The 20504-nt window shown below is 39.1% G+C and overlaps 1 protein-coding gene across 3 annotated transcripts in view; it reads left to right on the top strand.

Annotated features, from left to right (window-relative positions):
- Positions 1-19161, top strand: part of KCNT2 (potassium sodium-activated channel subfamily T member 2) — a 123168-nt gene extending 104007 nt beyond the window's left edge. For 2 of the 3 annotated variants that reach the window (XM_054384066.1, XM_054384065.1), the window contains 8 exons: positions 1278-1412; positions 5347-5458; positions 6997-7098; positions 10466-10549; positions 11934-12062; positions 15607-15907; positions 17689-17773; positions 19050-19161. In XM_054384066.1, the coding sequence (XP_054240041.1) occupies positions 1278-1412; positions 5347-5458; positions 6997-7098; positions 10466-10549; positions 11934-12062; positions 15607-15907; positions 17689-17773; positions 19050-19161 (1060 nt within the window). Of the gene's footprint in view, positions 1-1277; positions 1413-5346; positions 5459-6996; positions 7099-10465; positions 10550-11933; positions 12063-13585; positions 13607-15606; positions 15908-17688; positions 17774-19049 lie in introns of all 3 variants that reach the window. The other variant, XM_054384068.1, reaches the window with a different exon arrangement.
- Positions 19162-20504: the final 1343 nt, after the last annotated feature.

Raw genomic sequence — 20504 nt, 5'->3', positions numbered from 1 at the left:
CCTTTTCTGCTAGAAACAGATGGCCTGCAGGAAAAAAAAAAAAAAAAAAAACTTTACCAAAATTCATAACTACGATGAACTTCATCAAATGTGCCAACAAATAGTAGAAATCTGTTAGACAGTTTTCAGGTGAGAGATCTGCAACTGAACAGATTTCATTCCAGCGTAGAAATCTTTCAGTATTATGAAACCTATAGCTAGAGGTACCTGAGAACTAGAATTGCAATACTTCTAATATTTTTTTTTTAATTCTCTAAGCATTAATTGAATGCAAGGGCTAAAATAAGAATAGCTGTTGAGCTTATGAACGGTTAAAATGCAGAAAATCTGGATTTTTCAGAATATGCTGCTATTTTCAGAGCCTGACTGAAAGACTGAAAAAGCAGAAATAGACATTAACTCAGAGAAAGGTCAGAGTTCTACTTGTCCACTGAAGTTGTTAATGTAGCTCATACAAAAGACAGCCTTCTGCAGTCAACCACTGGTAATACTGCACAGTTTAAAATAATCATTGTATAATGTATTTTTTTTTCCTGGAGGAATGCTTACAAGGTACAAAATAAATGCCACAAATTTAGAGAGCTTTCCCCATCTGAAATTTCAAAAAGAATTTATAATGGTTATTTAAACTTAGGAACTCAAGAAGATTGTTGCTGAAAAGAAGAACTGTATCAGGACAAGTAAGACTTAATTGATAATATGGACTGCCAAATAAGAAGCTTTTCACCTTGGAAGGAAACAGAATAATGCCAGAATTAATTTTTCCAATTTCCCCTGGAAATGATGAAATTCACCCTTCCTTCTTATTTTCACTTAAAAATACCTAAGTTCCTAGCTGTCCTTACCATTGCAGAAAATCAATTTCTAAACTTGTCAAATGCTTTCTTTGGAACAACAAACACACCTGGTTTTGGAAACAAATTATAAAGCATGATGCAACTGAGTTGTCTGTGAGTGTTCTCTCTGGTCAGGCTTCACACTCTGGCAGAGTGTAAAGTTTTATTGATATACAGCTGCTCTTAAAAGCATCATGGGAACACTTCTATTCATAGACTAATGTAGAAAAGGAATGTATTAGATGCCCTGGCAAAACCTTTATTGAGATTTTGAAACATAACTGGGGGTAATGCTTGATATAGATTATATTGGAAGTTATGTACCTGGAGATGAAGGGAACCAGCAGCTCTGCCTGTGATCTGCAAATTCCAGCCATCTCTAATGTTTTAAGCATTCTAGATTTAAGTTGCTTGTTTCTTTCTCCTTTCTCTTCACAAAAGCCTAGATGACTTATTAAGATGTGGGGTCACCTTTGCAGCTAATATGGTGGTGGTGGACAAAGAAAGTACAATGAGTGCCGAGGAAGACTACATGGCAGATGCTAAGACTATTGTAAATGTTCAAACACTCTTTAGGTAAGACATTTTGCAATCTATCTGTACATCTCATTAATCATCAAATACTTAATGCCCTTTGTACCCAGAATACATTTTTCATTTTTTTTTTCCTTTGCCTTAAGTTTTCCTTTATGTGAATTTGTGTCATACACAAACAAATTTTTTCCACCCTGCTTAGGAACATACTCAAGAGTACTGAGGTGTTCTTCTGAAATCTTGGTTGAAATTGTCTGCATCCTAGAACTGGATGATCATTTTAAAAGTGAACTGTCAGGTTTGCACAAAGGAGAAGAAAACTACTCAAGATTTAGGACAAAAGATGAGAAAATAAGTTTTTCCTCATTGCTGCAGTGCTTCATGTTAATGCTAAAACCAGTTTGAAAAGCAGATCTTTAAAAAAGGTTAGCAACTCATCACTATGAATTTAGGAGTAAGTGTTCACATTTTCAATATTTAGTTTTGAACAAACTTAGGTTTTTAGGCACATGGACACAACATACACATGACAACAACATACTGAGGGTGGTGAAAGTATAACAATAACTTCAGTGTAGTAACAAGGCTGAGAAGGCAGTGCTGTGATAAAGAGGTAAACACTGAAATACCTTTTTCTTTTGTGGGCCCCTCCAGGTTCAAACCTCACTTTGTGTTAGATATTTTGTTTCAACAAGTATTCAAAGATACACTACCCTTTAAAGTGAAAATAGTTCTTATTTGCTTTAAAAAAACCAAACCAAACCTTAAAACACCCTCTGTGACACTATGCAGTCAAGTATGAAATACCTCCCTGATTAAGCCACTATAGTACTTCCTGTTAATTTTAATAAAACCTGGACAAAATTAGATTTTTCCAGTATTGCTGTCCTTTTCTGTTTCAAGCCGTCCTTCCACACTGGACTGCAGAGATGTTCATAGTAAAAGCCTTTTGAATCTGTCAGTGTTTTAGAAAACTGAGCCCATTTAAACACAAGCGTTTCAATGGAAACATTATTAATGCAAGTGTGTGAAAATGCAGTTAAATGTCAGCCAGTTGCTCAAAAAAAAAGCAAAATCTACTCTCCCTTAACAAGAAAATGTAGTTCTGTCTCTTGGTTTGAATTTGCACCCAATACTGGCACAGGTCTGTGGGTGTTTCATAGTCACACCTAAATCTAATTCAGAAACCATAACTGAACTTAATTGTGGATCATTCAAGTCTACTCTTAACCATTTTGTGCTGGGGTATCTCACCGAGGTTTTAACATATGTCACTTAAATTTTTCACAAGTACATTTTACCTCTAAATATAAAGCAGAAAAATGAGTTGAGAAAAACCCCAACCCAAACAAACAGGAAAAAAAAAACAAAAATCCCAAACAAAAACCTCCAAACCAACCAAACAAAACCCAAAGTAGCACTTGAATTTTTTTTCCCCCATAGTTAGTATTGTACTTTGTAAAATACTAAAAAGAAAAATCATAGTAGTGCACTACATACCTTAAGTATCTAGCTAGAACTGGCTAAATAATCATTCAGTTGTTTTGCACAATGCTTCAACTAGATGGCAGCTTTAACTCATGTATGAACTATGTATCTGGTTCAGTGGAATTTTAAACCTGCATGGTACTTTTTTTTTCTCCCAATATCAAAATAAATATCTTGCTTTAAGGCTTAATTCCTTTTCAGAAATCTGTAAACTTTCACAAGCAGTGTTTTGCATATTTTTTTTTCTTTTTTTTTCCCTAGAACACATACAGTAATTTTACTGCCTTTTTGTGTTATGTAAAGGTTGTAGAAATAAGTAAGCTTTGGGAAGAGGCATAAGGTAGTGGCATGCACCTGTACTACAGGACAAACTACATTCATTGCACTAAGGTAAATGGGTTTGTTATTGAACAAAAAATGCATTCAAAGGTTTTTTTTTTCTTAATAAGAGCTAATAATATCAGAAACTAATGAAAAGGAGGCTGAATGTAGTGGAGAACAACAGCACTTAACACAAACTTCAAACTGGCTTCAGACTATAGAAGGGCAGATTTAGACTGAATATCAGGAAGAAGTTTTTTTACTGTGAGGGTGGTGGAGCACTGGAACAGGTTGCCCAGGGAGGTGGTTGAAGCCCCTTCCCTGGAGATGTTCAAGATGAGGCTTGATGAGGCCCTGGGCAACCTGATCTAGTTTGGGAAGTCTGACTAGATGACCTTTGGAGGTCTCTTCCAGCCTGGACCATTCTATGATTCTATAAACTGTAGTGTTAAAGAAGGATTTCAAACCACTGGAGTTCTGCTAATATATGCAGTTCTCAAAAACAGATTCCGCCTAAATCCTGCCGAGTGAAATCATTCAGAAGGTGCAGGCTGATTTAAACCTCACTCCTTTGGTTGACTCAGAGCAGCTGACTTCAGTAAGGTTTGTGGACAGGCCTGAAAAGATTGGCCTAGGTTGTATGTTCTGACATCATTCCCTGATTTACATAAATCCATCATCTTGCCTTGCCAGAAGAGCATTGTCCCCTCACACACCTCAGAAGCCAGATGCATTGTTTATAACCGCAGGGTTATTAGCACCTTTAAGGCTAGCAACTGTTCCATACCAATTAAAACTCTGACACAATAGCTTATCAGACTTTTTGTAGTTAAAAAGAATAAAGAAATGTGACTCAAATGGTTTAATGAAAGGGAAAAGAATTTCCCCTAATTCTGTCATGAGGCACTCAGAAGTAAAATATGATTTTTAACAATACCAGATTTGAAACTGATTTTTTAATATAAATCAGTTTTCATGTCTTGGCATTAAACTAAACTAATCTTTAAAAGACATCTAGAAATGTCCATTTTTTTCCCCTCTTGTCTATATTTTATTACTAGATCAGCTTTTAATTTTCTGTTAGTCTTAGTTCTGAGTGTTACATGATTAGCATTCAAATGTAAATGCTTGTCCATTAATATAGCAATACAACAAAATGTCCAGCCAGCAGAAGCGTCAGTAATTCTGTGCTACATGATACAGAATTAGTGTAGTGGAAATTTATTCTCCTCCCTCAGAACTTCAGCACATTTGTTAAGCTGCTTAATAAGTACAAGATTGTACCTACAAGTGTCATATTGTCAAAATTTTCTTTTTTCAGTTTTCATAACCACTTCACAGGTTTTTATGACACGCAGCATACAAGATGTACCACAGTTGCATCTCTAGGGTGTGGTTATCAAATATTTCATCTATGTACATAGACTTCAGTTCCCTTGAGGCTTAATCTTTAGTAGGACATAAGCGATACTTCACCTCACAGAGCTTGTATCAGTCTGACTGCAAGAGCTAAAGAGGTAGAGAAATCCCTGAGCATGCACAGTGCCTTTCAAACTACAGAACATACACATGGTCATTCACATTCTCACCCAGTTTGCCAAGTCCATTTTGCTTACATGAGCACATGTAATATTTGGTAATTCACAGGGACATGACAACTACTCACATAAGTCTAGCTAGCATTTCTAACCTCATGGGATCCTATATGCAGAACATGTCTGGCATCCCATTATCGTTACCAGCCTGTAATCTGGCTGGTAAATTGGCATCAACAGACCTAGGAAACTATTGCAATAACAGGGCCTTAACACCTACTGCCAGATCGTTGTTACATCCATTTCCCCACATCTAGGCTCTGCTTGAATTGCCATTTTAGTGCAGTTCCTCCCTAAAAACAAAAACAAACAAGAGGGAAAAAGACTAAATACTTGCAAAAGACATGCACTGGGGTTCCATTTGACACTAATTTAAATAAATCCAGCTTTCAAGAAAACTACTTCAACCTCAGCTATTATACCAGCATTTCATCGTGGCAAAACACACAACAGATTTCAGGGACTTCATTAAAAAGCCTGGACATGAGCAGAAGCTACAGCATTATGTAGAGCCTTCTATTTGTGAATGGTTATAGTTAGAGGTGTAACTGCTGCATTCTTTTAAAATACAGGTTGTTCTCAAGCCTTAGCATTATCACAGAGCTAACTCACCCAGCCAATATGAGATTCATGCAGTTCAGAGCCAAAGACTGCTATTCTCTTGCTCTCTCCAAATTAGAAAAGGTAAGGACCCTGGCTTCTCCCACCCCTAATTTATGTGCTGCTGTTTCAACACTTCCTGATTTTGTAACAGTGAAATGATTTTATGGTTACAGAGAGAATGTAAAAGTGCCCTTCGCTGAATTTTACCCTCATTTAAGAATGGGGTTTGGTTGACTTCTGTCAGTTTACCAGATAATATTAATCCATCAACCTTCTGGGTTGGGGTGGACACACAATTTGCTAAAAGAAGATGGATAATTGAATATTTAGAGCTAATGTGGTTTTTCAAGAGGCTGCCACAGGCAATTAACGTGGAAAATACATTAATTGACTAAAGCCTTAAAACATCTCCAGCTTTTCTAACAATGCTTTTTTAAATTCCAATTGACTTTAAAGGCACTATAATTACACATTCTGTATATGTTCTCATGAATCTGTGTGCAGCATTTGCATTGTTGTGACAGCCTGAGAACAGCAGAGGGTAATCGCTCTGTTGAAGGGCAGTCCCAGCGACCATGGTAGCAACACTGCTTAAGTGTGAGATGAACCCTTCATATTCTGTACATTCTACTGCATGTGTTTGCACTTTCAAGGGAAAAACAGGGAGTCTGCATTGAGAGAAGTTTGATTTTCTTGTCCAAAATACAATTGCTAGTACATTAGATGGAGCATACAGAGTAAACCTGAGCATGTGTTTAATTTGGCAAATTAAAGGACCAGCCACTTCTTCACGGTTCTTTGTTGGTGATCTGACCTAACTACCTCTGCAGTCAAAAAAACTTAGAGTAGCACCTTTGTGATCTTTCAGGTCATTTTCTGAGCTTATGAGGGTAAGACAAATGATATCCCTGTGCCAGTCTGCAAGGACAGAGGTCTTTCACACCAGTGATCTCTTTTTTCCCTTTGCTATAAATCTAGATACTATTGCTAGGTTCTGTCATGTAGCCTCCCAGTATCTTCACCACAGATGTCTTAGCAAATCTGAATTCATGCCGAAATTGTTTTACTGTATTAGCGAGGTGCTCACGGGCCAGCTCCCAGTTTCTTTACACAGAAACTGGATTCTTCAAAAACTCAGGCTGTCTAGATGAGATAGGGCTAAGTATTAGAAGTCAGTCTTTTACTCAGTTGACTATGATGCTTACATTTTGACCACAGATGTGATTGTTGACCTTTGCCTGAAATCGAACAAAGACTTCACCTGATTTTAGGTGGTATTCTGATAAACACAAGGTGGAAAACTGTGAGGAAGCTAAACAAAAGTTGTTACACAGGGGGAGGAGCAGTTTGCAGTAGGAGGCATGTCTGCATTTGAATTTTGCCACTCCCACAATCTAGCAAAGACTGAAAGAACACATGCATTAAAACAAATTCTATCAACCTGAAAAACGGTAAGTACTGAACAAATATGCTACGTAATTGCAGAAAGAAACTATACTTAGAATAAAAGGATTTTACACTTTCGACCTTTTTCAAAGTAATATCAATTTGATATTTTTATTGTGGTCCTTCCAAAACGAGCACTGAAAGTTTTTTTCTGGTTTTTAATTCTTTAACAGAAAGAGCGGGAGAAAGGATCTAACCTGGCGTTTATGTTTCGACTGCCGTTCGCTGCTGGCAGGGTCTTCAGCATCAGTATGTTGGATACACTGCTTTATCAGGTACCATGAACAATAATGTGACTTAACACAGACATGGATTGTTACCACCTATTTTAATGTATTTAAATGTTAGATGACCCTGTGTCCTACAGGTTAGGCATTCATGTACATCCTGGGCTGCATCAAAAGATGCGTTGCCAGAAGAGCCAGAGAGGTGATTCTGCCATTTTACTCTGCTCTGGTGAGATCGCACCTGGTGTACTGAATACAGGTCTGGAGCCCACAATATAGGAAGGACATGGACCTGATGAAGCAGGTCCAGAGGAAGGCCACAAAAATGATCAGGGGGTTGGAGCAGCTCTGCTATGAGGACAGGCTGAGGAAGCTGGGGGTGTTCAGCCTGGAGAAGAGGAGGCTCTGGGGAGACCTAAGAGCAGCCTGCCACTACCTGAAAGGGACCTATAGGAAGGATGGAGAGAGCCTGTTTGCAAAGGCCTGCAGGGACAAGGGGCAATGGCTTCAAACTAGAGAAGGGCAGAGGGAGATTGGATGTTAGGAACAAGTTCTTCACTATGAGTGTGGTGGAATACTGGAGCAGGTTGACCAGGGAGGTGGTTGAGGCTCCTTCCCTGAAGCTATTCAAGGTGAGGCTCATTGAGGCCCTGGGCAGCCTGATCTAGTTGGGGATGTCCCTGCTGGCTGCAGGGAGGTTGGTCTGGATGAGCTTTGGAGGTCCCTTCTGGCCTGGACCATTCTATGATGTCTGTACCAGGAACAATCAAAGGCAGAAGATAACGGACCATGTTCCACATCACCCCAAAAATCACCCTGCCCTCACATGAATTCTGTTGCTAAACAACACAATACTGCTTGCTAACCTCTCCACAATCATATAAGCAGTATAGTTTTAATCAGGCCTACAGACTAATAATTGTTTACCTTCTGCAACAAAAAGGCAGTGCCTGTTCCCACAAAGTACGTCTCAGGCCATGAATATAAACAGAATTACCTTTGTGAGTCATTTATCAGTCATCTGCATTTTCTGACAGAGGCATCAATTACTTCAACTGCCCTGTCCTCTTACTTATGTCAACTAGACCTGCAGGTGGCCAGTCAGCATATCTTCAAGTAACTCATTCTGGCCCTCACAAGAAATTTATGAAGTGGTTACAAGAAGACAGTGGGGGAAGAAAAGGCAACGTTGAACCTTGTTGACCAGGAATCCAGGAAGGAGCTCCTCATGCAAATAAAAGTAATGCCAGTCAGTGAGGCTAAGGGAAAGGCAATTGCTTCAAGACAGCTGAAGATGTATCAGAAAATAAGGGGTCAGAAGAAACAGGTAGCAGTTGCTCATTTCAGGATGGAAGGAGAATACTGCCCTTGCTTCACAGCAGTGGAGCACCTTTCTGCTTGCCCTAATACATAAGGATGCCCAAGGAGCAGCAGCCTCCAGCACTAGCATTTAAGGACCTTGCTGCGCAGAATAAGCAGCACCATGGGCCATGTAATTTGCTCATCTAAGCAGCTCCCTACTTTGCTAGAGATGGCCTGTGAAAGGTGAAAGGTGTATTGAGGTGCTAGACATTAATTCAGGGAAATTAGTTTACTTGGTAATTTGTTGCAGGAAAGGTGTTGTTTCAATTCTACTTGCAAATAAATTCCTGAAAGCAAGCTCAACAGAAGTAGTAAAAATCCTAGCATTAAACTTTCCTCCAAAAGTCATGACTATATAAAACAGTCATGTATATGAACAGGTACCAAAAGCAGGTAAGCCAACACATACAAAGCTGTTTATCAAATTCTAAATGTTTTAGAAATGTCTGTATTTGCTTATAAAATGTGCTTTTATTCATGTCCCAGTATATCAACATCACATATGGCAACTTTTGGGTTTTTTTTAGAGTGGATTAAGACACTTCTGTAGAAAGATCTGTAATCACCAACTCCTGCCAGCACATAAGTAACTTCAATATTTTATATCAGCTCCTGGGCACGATCAGTCACACTATGACTTGACAGAGTAAAACCACGCATTAGAAAGTGTTTAAAACCTCACAGGCTTATTCAGATTCAGCCTGTTCTTTCTTTGAACTCCTAACTGCTCAGGTGAACTGTCATTTTTCTAGTGTTATCTTTCTTGTTCCAAATTACAAATACTGGTACAGCAGGTTCACTCTGTTCTTTTGCATGGTCCCATCCTTTTCTGTATGACATCTTTTTCTTCTACATACAAGAAACAGAATAAATGATATGGGAAACAGCAAGGTTCATCAGGTGCTTCCTATTTTAGGCCAGAAGAAAAGTCTGACACTGACTGAAAAATGAAAACTTGTTCTAGCATGAATACACCTTGGTAATCTAATGATAATTCCATAGCAGAAATGAGGCAGCAAAGATAACAAATAAGTGAGGGATAAACCCCCCCCACATTCTTTTCAGGAAAATGCTAATTGGCATTGACCCCACCACAACTGCAGGGTCACCAATCCAAAAATTTAAATAATTGAATCACTGTGTGTCCAATTAAATCTGTCTAGCTTCTGAGTTCAGATGCAGTAACTCTAAAGGGTTTATATAACACCCTTGTAAGGTATTTCTTTATTAAAACCTGTTTGCTAGCTCCATATTTGCTTTAAGCCAAAAAGAGCTAATTGCAAGTTGTTGTGTTCCTACAAGGACTGACAGCCTGATTTGAGAGCTGCTGTGCTACACCTAAGAAGAGATGGCAATAAACAGCCCTACCACAGTCAGCAGAACACCCACATGACCCCCTGATTCTGGCAGCTCAACTCCTAAGAAGAAGAAATATTTGTGATTTTTAGCTGATACATTGTCTGTTTCTGGTCATAGCTACGTTTAGTTTTATAAGTTTCAACCAATCAGCAGAACGCTTCTGTTAGCAGGGCGGCAAGCCTGACTTAAGATAAGGCAGATCAACCCCTAAAAAAAAAATAGATGACAAAGGCAAGTGGCTTGTTCAAATTCAGATGATGGCGGTCTTCCCCTAGTATCACCCACTACTCAGTACTGCAGACCCATCTAACATAGAACAGCATTTCTTCTGCACAGAAGAGTTCTTAATAATTTCACACCTAGTAAGTCTAACACCTTACTTCCATTAATTTACCTCTGCATTCATCTTTGCCTTCATAGTGCTGCCTTACACCTTAGACTCTGAATCCTGTGTGCACATTCCAGGCATATGCAGAACTAAATGAATACAATTATTTTGTGTAAATAGATTCAGCACAAAGAAAGGGATAGCTATTTCTGCAGTGATTAATGTGCCTAACAGATGAAGAGACTGATTGTAAGCACAGATGTACAGTTTCTTTGAAATTCACACATGGTGTTAATGGTTACCTGCTCATCTGTTCATTAAAGCTTTTCTCTTTCTTTTCTGTCTCTCCTGTTAAAACTCTTGCAGTCATTTGTGAAAGATTATATGATTTCCATCACAAGACTTCTGCTGGGACTTGATACCACGCCAGGATCTGGGTTTCTTTGTTCTGTAAGTTATTTTAAAAAGTTATTACAGAGTAGCCAAGAAGATTTTGTACTGTCCACGAGATAACTCTACTTTCTCTGTAGGGCATTTCCTTTTGTGAGAGTCCAAGAAAGGCCATCTGTTTCCTTTTTCATCAGGGGAGAAGACAAGAAAATCAGGTGGAAAACATACCTGGTTTTAGTTACTTTTGTAGCAAAAGTTCCACTCCCCCCCAGGAAAGGACAATTTACCCTCTGTGAAGCACAAAGGAAAATGGAAAGACAGAAAAAGAGAGGAAAGTGTGTTTTATATGAAATAGCAATGGCAGTTTAGCAGTCAGTTTTTATAATTAAGTATATAAAAAACTAGGAAACACTCTCGTATGACCTGGCTAGCAGTTAACACACAAGGCTAATTCACAACACTCATTCCCACCACAGGCCATAAAGGGCAGAACTGGATTTCCCATGAAGATGCAATGTGTCAAGTGACTTCAGGCATCAAAGCTCAAAAGGCATCTTCTTGTCATGTCTGTCAGTACTCCCAATGCAGAGTTTAGTTTTTTATATCTATTTTTGTATGTGTATACATGCACACACAATACCATAAACATTTCTTTTTTATCAAAAATAAATCCCAGCTTTCTGTTTTCTCCCATACCATCACACCCCAGGTGGCAAACAGGTAAATAAATGCCTAGTTGTTTACCAGTTGCAACTCTAAAGAATTGCAGGACGTCCTTCTCAAAAAGGAGGTTATGAATGATGGTTATAAGAAAGTTGCTTAAATAAAAAAACAATTATGGATTTGGTGCTCAATCATTAAGCTTTGTTACGGTGAATACAAGACAGTTGAAACTCTGAAAAGGGATTCACATATCTTCAAATAAAGATAGTGTAATAATAATTAAATACTTGAGAATAATTTAAGACTTTCTTATGCAGTTTATGCTTAGTGTATTACTTTCCCCTCACTCCTTTGTCCCCAGATTTTCAGGCTGCAACCTAGTAAACAGTTACCTGTCTGCATTCAAAGCACTTGCTCATTCTTCAGTCTGTTCATCAGCAGTTTCTTAGTGCTGCCAATAGTTTTTTTTCATTCTTTTATATTTCAGTGAGATGTGGACACTGGATGAAGTATGCCATATACATTTTTAAGTAATTTTTTAACCAGTCATTTCATAATGCACTTTGCACTGCAATATCTCCCACAGAGGGAAACAACAAAAGAAACTATGTCTACGAATTCAGTGAAAGTTCAGACTTCTTGTGGAGCAAAGCTGCAAATACTACAATATGATCATTAGCAGCTAGAGTTTAGTTTTAAAAGAATTTCAAGAGCAGTATTAGTAAACAAGTGATAAGCCCTCAAGAGTTAAAAGTCCTCCTTCCTATTATTATTTGTTCAGATGAAAATCACAGAAGAGGATCTATGGATTAGGACATATGCCAGACTATATCAGAAACTTTGTTCTTCTACAGGAGACATTCCAATTGGAGTCTACAGGACAGAATCCCAAAAGCTTACCACATCAGAGGTATGTCAGTTGACTATACTTTTCTTTGATTGGATTGCAGAGTATACAATATTCTTCCCATTTAGAATAGTGGGAACCAGTTACTTAAAGAATATTGCCATATCTGCAAATGCAGGGAATTCCAGTAACCCCCAAAGGTGTCTCTCTGCTTACAGTTAACTCAGGGCTCACAGTCAGCCCCAGGCCCACTCTACATACTGACTTTCATTCCTCTGCTCACCTACAGAGGACTGACTGATGGAAAACAAGGGGCAGCTCAGGCACAGAGAGGACAGGCTTAGGGTAGAGATAGCTGTAGTCTGAGCCTGCATGTGGTGACTAATGGTGGTTTCCATTGCAAGCTGTATGGGCAGGTCCTGTATCATGAGTGACAAGAATGTCAACACTGTCTGTCAAGACAGGTGGCATTTCAATGTCCATGTGAATTTCTAACTAGAAATGAGCAACAAGAGAATCAATTAAATGCCATTAAAAGTATTGTGGGATTTCTCTAAATTCAGCTGCCTAACAGTGGTGATTTTTTGTATATATGTATTTATGTGTCTGCCATACAGATGTATACATTTCTCACTATGTTATGTAAAAAATGACACAAATACTTTCTCCTGACCATTTAGCATACATTGTCTTGTTTGGGCAGTTTTTATTTCTGTCATGGATAAGGGATTTGTACACGTGACCATTAACACTGCCATTTCATTAAACCATGGCTCAAACACAGCTCTAAAATGCAACAGTGCACAGCCTTCTCTTTTCTTCTGAAATACTCACACAGTTTACTGATTTCCAAGACAATTTGTATTTTCTCTTCCATATTTTGGGAAACTGTTACAAAACATTAAGCCATGCGAATGCCTAACTGCAGGATTTACCTTGAGGGAAGTACAAACATTTGGTTAAAATTAATTTAAAAATAAAGGTTGCAAAAAGCTATGCAAGGTTCCACAAAGTTCACTACCACTGATCACTTCTACAGGTGGCTTTTACAGCTTAGCCAGTGGACTGTGCCACTGCAATCATGTTTTTCCTATGAATGATGAGCTTCTAACTGCAATTTGAAACCTCGTGTATATCAACTGGCGTTTAAACAGACATATAAAGCTTTGTACTGCACACACCTGGGAGCTGTCAGTTAAGGGCCGATGAATCACAAGAACAAAATATGCCAGTATTAATATCTCCATATGTATGATTTCTCCTTTGACACCTCCTTTTTCTACTATGCAGATGAGAAGCCTTCCCTTCTCTCTGGTAGACAAAATGTAATTCCTTTAAAAAGAAAGCAAGTTTTCAGTGTTTCAGTTACTATATAACCAGCAAACCCAGCCTGCCCTCAAAGACCTGCACCTATGCCTCCAACTATATCAATTTAATTTAAAAAACCAAACCCAGTGAGGAATTATGTCTTTCTTAGTGCCTGTGTATCATTTTCTGTGGTTCCTGCTAAGTCCATATTTGTTTCTTTACATTCACATCTGTTTACATTGTTTTTTTTGTTTTCTTTTTCCCCCTTCCTTTGTCAGTCAGCAGAAATGGCTTCACAAGTAAGTATTTGCTTATTGTTTGCCTGTGTCTGGGTGTCCTGGTTTAAGCCTGGTAGGCAGGAAGCACTACAGCTGCTCACTTGGCCAAGCTGAAACCCCACCACAGGTCACAAATGTCCAGCAATGCAAAGAGGCAATTATACCCATTTGGCCACACGGTCTGATTCTTAAGATGGGAGCATGCCTTTAAAATAAAATAATAACAAAAAACCCAAAACAAAACAAAACTACAACAACAAAAAAACCAAAGAAAACTCCATGATACTTAGGGGAAAAAAAAAAAAAAAAAGGTGTAAAGGGTAATGTTTCTTCACTTAATGTGTGACATACAGGTTTTTCCCCCTTAAAAGCAGCAGCGATTATGTAAAGACTTAATCTGCATCTTGGCATTTTCCAGAGATTTCACCAGTTCTACTTTAGGGATTCTAAAAAAATACCCAAACACTTCATAAAACTTAAGATGATGAATTACTACTATATAGGAGTAGTGATGCTGTATCATCAGTTATGCTGCTTTGTACAGCAGGTTTATGAGCTATATTAAAAAAGACATTAAATTAAAAGAAATTAAAAAAAAAAGCAACCAAACCTCAAAATAAATTAAAATATTTTGGTAACTAACACTAAAAGAAAGTTTGAGACTGTTTCAGGCAGAGGAGGACAGACAGAAGTACTCTGTGCTGGACTTTTATCCTGGTATCTTTTATCTGTGTGTTAAACAGCTGCCACTGACAGGCACACTTTTGTTCTGCCTTCAAAAGAGTTTGGGTTTCTTTGGGTTTGCTTTGCTTTTAAACAGCTTTCTTCCCGCACACCTTTCTCAGTGACTTAAGTAAATACTTCTTTATGATTTCAACTCACTCATCCCACTGTTTCAAAAAGTTCAGTCTAAGGATTTACAGACTCACAAGACTTGTTCTTTTACATGGCCTCTGCCAGTTAATCTGTACTTCAAAACTTGTGACTTACCCTGCTGTAATAATTAGGATGAGTGGTCTCTACCTTTCCAATACTACTGCCAGCAATTCCAGATGGCTGGTTTATGAAAACTTAGACAAGGAAAGCTACCAGTGTAGACAGGATGAAATATAAAAGCTGAGTATAAAGGATGGTCTTCCCAGATATGTTCACACCAAATCCTATCCATAAGTAGCATCTTATCATATGGACTATACTTTTTCTACATTAATCTTTACTGTAAAATACTTGCCAAATCAAAATGACAGTGCAGAATTACAAACAGCAACAGCATAATCAAAGAGCATTCCTGTACACAGGGATTCAGGGTTCTTATGCCTGACACAAAATAACATCAGCTGAGGCAGGAACAAAACTTCAAAAATCCCATGAATTGTTAAAATGAAACCCTCCCTTCCTATTGCAGGCTAAGCTGAAGAGCCACACTGAGTTACTGAGTCTTTGCATGAGGCTTGTTGCAAGATCCTAGTCTAGAATATGAACAAATGTGATTTTACTTGAAGTGCTACGGCATAAGCATATTTAGTGTTCTTTTTATTGGAATTTGAGACACAGGTAACAGGCATGTTCTGCTTGTGGTCTTAAAAGAGTACTCAAAGTGGTGCAGCCAAACTTGGACTATTAGTTCATGAATACACAACATGTATCTGAAAAGCAGTTACAAAACTTAAGTTTCTCAAAATATGCACACTTTGAAGAAAGTGAAGAAGTCCTTTAGAAAGGTTCTTAGATTCAGAAAAAGCAGTGTCAGAAGGCTAGAGTTGACTTCAGAATCAAATTGGAAGCAGGCAGTAAATAACAATTAACTGCTTTTTCACTTGAGAACTGTGAAATGAGGCTTTGCCATAGCAAGCCAAAGCCTAGTAAAAGATGCCCAGCTGAGAGACGCTTGCTAAGCACCAACAGCTGAATTCCCTTAGCTCCATTTCAGCCAAACCTCACCTTCAGCTGCGCTGCTGAAAACACCTTCAACTTCTTCTGTTTTTAAAGCCCTTAGTCTCTTGTGATTTTTTTCTTTCAAGTCCCAAATCTCTATCAGTGTGGAAGAATGGGAAGACACTAAAGACACCAAAGAGCAGACGAGTTACCGTAGCAATCACCGCAACTCAACGTCCAGCGACCAGTCGGATCACCCCTTGCTGCGGAGAAAGAGCATGCAGTGGGCCCGGCGCCTCAGCAGGAGGGTGCCAAGGCACTCCGGGAAAACAGCTGAGAAGATTAGCCAGCAGCGAATGAACCTTTACAGGAGGTCAGAAAGACAGGAGCTTGCTGAACTTGTGAAAAACAGAATGAAGCACCTGGGCCTTTCTCCAGCAGGATATGGTATGATGCATATTAAATTAAACAAACTGCACCATGGATTCATAGGAATACAGAATGGTTTGGATTGAAAGGGACTTTAAAAATCATCTAGTTTTAACCCTGTTGCCATGGGCCCTTAGGGACACCTTCCACTAGACCAGGTTGCTGAATGCCCTGTCCCACCTGGTCTTGAGCACTTCCAGGGAGGGGCATCCACAACATCCCTGGACAAGCTGTCCCAGTGTCTCACCACACTCACTGTAAAGTTTTTTCCTGTTATCCAGTCTAAACGTATCCTCTTCCAGCTTAGAGCCCTTCTCCTTCATCCTGTCATAGATTCAAACTCCATGAAGCTCAACATGGTCAAGCGCAAGGTCCTGCATGGGGGTGAAGGCAATCCTGAGCACAAATCCATGCTGGCAGGTGAGGGGATTGGGAGCAGCCCTGTGGAGAAGGACTAGAGGAATCCAGGTGAATGAAAAACAGCATGCGAGCCAGGAATGTGCACTTGCAGTCCAGAAAGCATATTGCATCCTGGGCTACATCAAAAAAAGCAGGGCAGCAGTTCAAGGGAGGTGATTCTGCCACCCTGCTCTGCTCTGATGAGATCCCATCTGGACTACTTTGTCCAGCTCTGGGGCCATCAGCATAAGAGAGACAAGGACCCACTCAAGCAGGTCCAGAAGAAGGCCACAAAGATGATCAGTGGGCTGGAGCACCTTTCCTATGAGAACAGGATGAGAGATCTGGAGTTACTCAGCCTAGAGAAAAGAAGGCTATAGGAAAACAGCCTTTGGAGAAGAGGAGGCTCAGGGGAGATCTTATTGCTCTCTACAACTGCCTGAAGGGAGGCTGTGGCCAGGTGGGGGTTGGTCTCTTCTCCCAGGCAACCAGTGACAGAACAAGAGGACACAGTCTCAAGCTGCACCAGGGGAGGTTTAGGCTTGATGTTAGGAAGAAATTCTTCCCAGAAAGAGAGATTGGCCATTGGGATGGGCTGCCCAGGGAAGTGGTGGAGTCACCGTCCCTGGAAGCGTTTAAAATAAGACTGGATGAGGCACTTAATGCTACGGTTTAGTTGATTAGATGGTGTGGGGTGATAGGTTGGACTTGATGTTCTTGAAGGTCTTTTCAAACCTGGTTAATTCTGTGAAAACCTTTTTGCAGCCTTTCAGTACTTAGAGGGGGCCTCCAGGAAGGGTGGGGAGGGACTCCTCTTTCTCAGGGAGTGCAGTGACAAGATGAGAGGTAATGGTTTTGAACTGAGGGAAGGTAGATTTAGCTTACATCTTAGGAAGAAATTCTTTACTGTGAGAGCGGGGAGGCACTGGAACAGGTTGCCCAGAGAAGTTGTGGATGTCCCCTCCCTGGAAGTGTTCAAGGCCAAGCTGACCTAGTAGAAGGTCTCCCATGGCAAGGATGGTTGGAACTGAATGATATTTAAGATCCCTTCTAACCCAAACCATTCTGTTATTCGTTTTATAAAACCACATTAATATTGGGTTGCATTCAGAATTACTGAAAGATACAAAAGAACTGGTTTAGAACATTTAGAAAGATGACAAGATACTTTGAGAGCTGATAACTCAAAACATGTTATGTCAGATCTTTTCAGCTGTCCTGGATTCGGAACTAAGTTGCTAGACTTACTTGAAATCACTTTGTCACCTGAAACTTGTTGACAGCTCTATGAACCAGAAATGATCTTTTATCAGATTAGTTTGTCAGAAATCATACTTTGCATGAGTTGCTTGTAAATATAATTAATTTGGTATGTTGGGGTTTTTTTCTTTATCCTCCAGATGAAATGAATGATCATCAGAATACCCTTTCTTACATCTTGATCAATCCTTCTCCAGACACAAGATTAGAGCTGAATGATATAGTGTAAGTTCAAGCATAAACCAACCAAACAAAAAATCCTAAGTCTGCAAAATTTCTTGTTTGCAATTCCTGCCTGATGGAGCTTAAAGGACAATGAGCTCCCTGTATTTATTGAACAATTAAAACAAAATCACTTTTATTTCAAGTAATATGTTCAGACTTCACCTTAACTCCATCTAGCCTATGTGCCTTAAGAAGTGGGCATTCAATAGTAGCACTTTGGTTTTATAGCCAGGAGAGTTTTGTCCCAAAACATTTAATATCTTGAGCATGATGTACTTTCAAATGGATCTGGCAGTAACACTCTTTGTTCTCTTTCATTCTAGAATTAGTACAGTACATTCTCTTGCTGTCACTCATCCTTTTCTTATTAAAAAAAGTCAACAACAACCCTCCCCCCGCCAACAACACCACCACAACCACACAAAACAAGAAACAAAAACCCAACCAAAAAAACCCAAGTCCCAAAACTTCACTACTGGCTATTTGCTCCTTTGATGTGATTGGTTGGTTGGTGGTTTATTTCCTGGAGATTAACACTCTCCTAATTAACTCTGGGGCTGGTGTTGACAGTGCCTTGTGAAAACATCAAATTCAGAGTTACAGTTTCAGTTCCAAGAGCTGAAACTGGGAGTTCCAAAGTTCAGCAGTCTGCAGTAAGATCCAAAGAGTACACATAGGAATTGCTTGTGCAATAGTAGTCTAGCCATGCCTAAGGGAAGAATTTGACCACTGAGATTTGGCAGCTGTGGTATCAGGGCAGTTATAAACTATTGAGGCTGTAGCCTCAATTTTTGTTATTGATATTATTATCATTATGTTGCTTACAATTCTATCAATGTTTATCATTATGAAAATCTTGTTCAATTTTACTCAAGAGATGCTGTGATCTACTTGCTACAGGATTAATCCTGATGTAGGACTTGTGAATTACATATTTCAGGTACAAGACTTTTGTTTAGTTCACTCGAAAAAGAAACAAAGAAATACTTGAATTTTACTTCCCAAATCTAAGAAAAATCTATTACAAACCAAAACAAACTTAATCTGGATTTGATGAACAGAGCAGACTCTGGATTCACTAGAAATTCTTAAAAGTTCATCTCCAGACCAAGATTATCAACATCAACCTTTTTACTTATTCAGCACAGTGACAAGAATTAGCCACAGTTTTCTCACAAAATTCCTCAGATCTTTTTAACATTACAACTGTATGTACTTATTTTATCCTTGACTCACATTAAGTCTTTTTAATAAGAGTTGTAATTTCTTTTTATAGATACTTGATCCGACCTGATCCTTTGGCTTATGTTCCAAATACTGCTCCCAGCCAAAAAGACAGCTTCTGCAATACAGTGGGGCAAGACACCAGGGAGGAAACACAGCTTTGATATGCAACTCATCACAAAATTAAGAGAGTTTTATACATGTTGGTTGTTTCCATTGGCCATTTTGACAACTGAGTGGTGAATTTTATTCAGATTTTAGAAAAAAATGACAGTGGGTAAGTGACTGAAACGTGGTGTCTAGAAACTGATTTAAGGGATTTGCAGGCTTGTGGCCTGTTCAATGTGGTAGTTGAACTTTGTCAGCTTAACAGAATTCTGACACCTACTACTATTTAACCAATATGAACAAATTATTTCAAAAGTGACAGATTCCATCATGTGTTTTGCTTAGGTGTTTCTAAGCATATTTATCAAGGTGACAGCATGTCAGTGACTAAACTTCTGACCTATGTCAGTAAAGATTAGCTGACGCCCATAGAGAGACCATCATGTGGTAAGGGAAGATATGAATACCTAAAGCCTCCAACAAGGCTTTGTGTGTCAAGAACACAGTTTTTGAAAACATTTTCAATCTCAGCCTGTCACCCATTTAGATCACAACAGGCTGGTTTGAGTCCCATTTAACCTCTGGGACTTCAGTGTCAGTTGTCTGGGTTTACAGAGATCAAGTTGAATGGCGCAGCCTAGTCACACTGTAAGAGTTGACATCTGAGGCATATACACTGAAAAATTGGCTCAGGAAGCCACATGGAGGAAACCCCTCCTCATCTCACACAGACAACCCCCCACATTTGCAAAAAATGAGAAGATACTACCTGTATGAAGCTGCAAACAGTGGTAGCTCAGGTGAAAGAAACCTGAGTAGACGGATACAAAAGTGAGGGCACCCCTCCAGGGAATGAGTCACACCACACATCCTTCCCATTGCCAGGAATATGCCAGAACTGCACTTGCCCAAAGTATCTATCTGCTCAGTCACACAGATTACTCAAATGTGATGTTTTCACATTAAATTATGTATCACACTGACAAGTAAAGCAATTAATAACTTAGTGAGTGGAATACCACGTTCTGTGCAAAGGCACCATGGATTTGAAGACCCTGTTTCGGCATTAAGGTATCTGTTCGCGTATGAAACATCTGAAGTTGCTACAGAATCTGCAGTCTGTGTGGACAATAAGGCCACGAGTGGTCAAGCTTCCTACAGAATTAAGCATGCCTGTACCTGATCTTCCAAAATCATTCTAGATTTGCTATCTGTCACAGAGGGAAGAGCCTGCTTAAGTTACAAACCCTGCTGTTATAATTTCCCATCTAAGACTGGTACGAGAAATTTGGCAGCTAGTCTACAATGGAAAATCTTCTTCTGTGAGTTTCCTTGATGTCCTCTATGTACAAAAAATTCAAGTTGTTTATATTCTCTTCTATATTATTTGGTCTTATTC

The sequence above is a fragment of the Indicator indicator genome, chromosome 10, assembly GCF_027791375.1.
Source record: "Indicator indicator isolate 239-I01 chromosome 10, UM_Iind_1.1, whole genome shotgun sequence".
Classification (NCBI taxonomy): domain Eukaryota; kingdom Metazoa; phylum Chordata; class Aves; order Piciformes; family Indicatoridae; genus Indicator; species Indicator indicator.
This window is presented reverse-complemented; position numbering and strand designations above follow the sequence as displayed.